The sequence below is a fragment of the Halyomorpha halys genome, unplaced genomic scaffold, assembly GCF_000696795.3.
Source record: "Halyomorpha halys isolate HHAL.00 unplaced genomic scaffold, Hhal_1.1 Scaffold330.1, whole genome shotgun sequence".
NCBI lineage: Eukaryota > Metazoa > Arthropoda > Insecta > Hemiptera > Pentatomidae > Halyomorpha > Halyomorpha halys.
The window spans coordinates 489347-490870 of record NW_027111120.1 but is presented as its reverse complement, the minus strand read 5'-3'; the positions used below and the strand labels follow the sequence as shown (position 1 = coordinate 490870).

The 1524-nt window shown below is 32.3% G+C and overlaps 1 protein-coding gene across 1 annotated transcript in view; it reads right to left on the bottom strand.

Annotated features, from left to right (window-relative positions):
• The window catches only part of LOC106681359 (ejaculatory bulb-specific protein 3), a 4393-nt gene extending 4140 nt beyond the window's left edge, over positions 1-253 (bottom strand). Inside the window, exon 1 of the mRNA XM_014421635.3 lies at positions 43-253. Coding sequence (XP_014277121.1) covers positions 43-238 — 196 coding nt within the window. The 5' untranslated portion in view covers positions 239-253. The remainder of the gene's footprint in view (positions 1-42) is intronic.
• Positions 254-1524: the final 1271 nt, after the last annotated feature.

The window sequence follows — 1524 nt, the reverse complement described above, 5'->3', positions numbered from 1 at the left end:
AAAAAAAATGATGTAAGCTTATATCACTAAAAAAATACTGACCTTTGAGCTCCTTGCCATCTGGCGTACATGTTCCAGTATTACTCAGACACTCATTATACTTCTGGTAAAGCCTGTCGTTCTTGAGAATCTCTCCGACGTCGAGGTTGTCGTACTTGGTGGTGTACGTGTCAGCAGGAAGAGCAGCGGCCACAGAGACCATCAACAGTGAAAGGACCAGCATCATTTTGTCTGTCATCTCTCAAAAACTCGGCTGTATATATATCCAAGGGGAGCTCTGCGTGACCTGGTCCATTATATCTTTATGCAATCTAGGGCAAGATTTTTGTTTTATTTGATCTAATAGGTTGAAAATGACCCGTTTTCCTTGTGGTATAGTCGCAGAAATCATAAAATCTCTTACTACTTATTCGGTTTTGGTTTTATCGCTGCCTTCTTTAGGTTCATCCGAAATATTTACTTTCTTTCTATAACGTTACTAAAAATGATGTATAAAAATACCAGTACACTGATAGCTGATGGGGATTTTTCATTGTTAATGGGACAGACAAGATTCCTAAACTTTCTCGCTTCTAACAAATAGTTTTATTTTAGAAACAGCCCTAGTATTATAAATATTGAACGAAACTATCCTACAAGTATTTCTTGTACACGAAAGGAATACACAGGATCGTCTGATGAAGCAATGAACTAGACGTCCCAACAGTCAGAGAATAAAATTACGTTAAGGGTCCCGTTAATATATGATCAGTCATAGTACTTGGTAAATTACTTAGATATAAAGTTTCTTTTAAATGTATGAACATCACAAACACTTAAGGCAAGAATGAAAGCATATGAAATAGGTTGGGTGACACTGTGTATTCTGACATAATCCGGTTTGGATGACGAGAGATTTGTGTTTAGAGATCAAGATGATTTCGAATACAAAATAATGGAGTCTGTACTTATTTGATTTATTAAATGGCCCACACTGAAATCGATTACATTTGTTTAATTAAGATCCTCTTTTTAAATTAATTGATAGTAAGATAAATAATGCTTATTTTCATTTAGAAGGAGCTACTTGGAGATAGAAAAATATAGGGAGAAAAAGCATTTATTTTTTGTTTACAAGATGTAAAATAATATTGAAAATAAGACTAAGGGTAATACATAACAGGTAAGTGTGAAATCTAGGAAAATATTATTTCGAGGTCCATGTTCAAAAACAACAATAAGAGATCAAAGTCTCAGTGCATAAGATCTGCCTAGAATACACCTATGCGCATATAGAATACAACTTTTTGCATTACAAAACACTATTTAGTTGACCTACAATTATAAGTTTTTATCCATACATTTATGAAATCTTTAATTATTGTAATTTCTGCAATTAATGAACAAAGCAGTTTGGGTTGACGAATAAAAAAAAAAATGAATATTAGAAACCCCAAATTGATTATTTTTTTTAGTTTTACAATGCTTTGAAAAATAATTATATACTTTAATAATTTCCTGGCAAAATTTTTAGATTTTTATGTT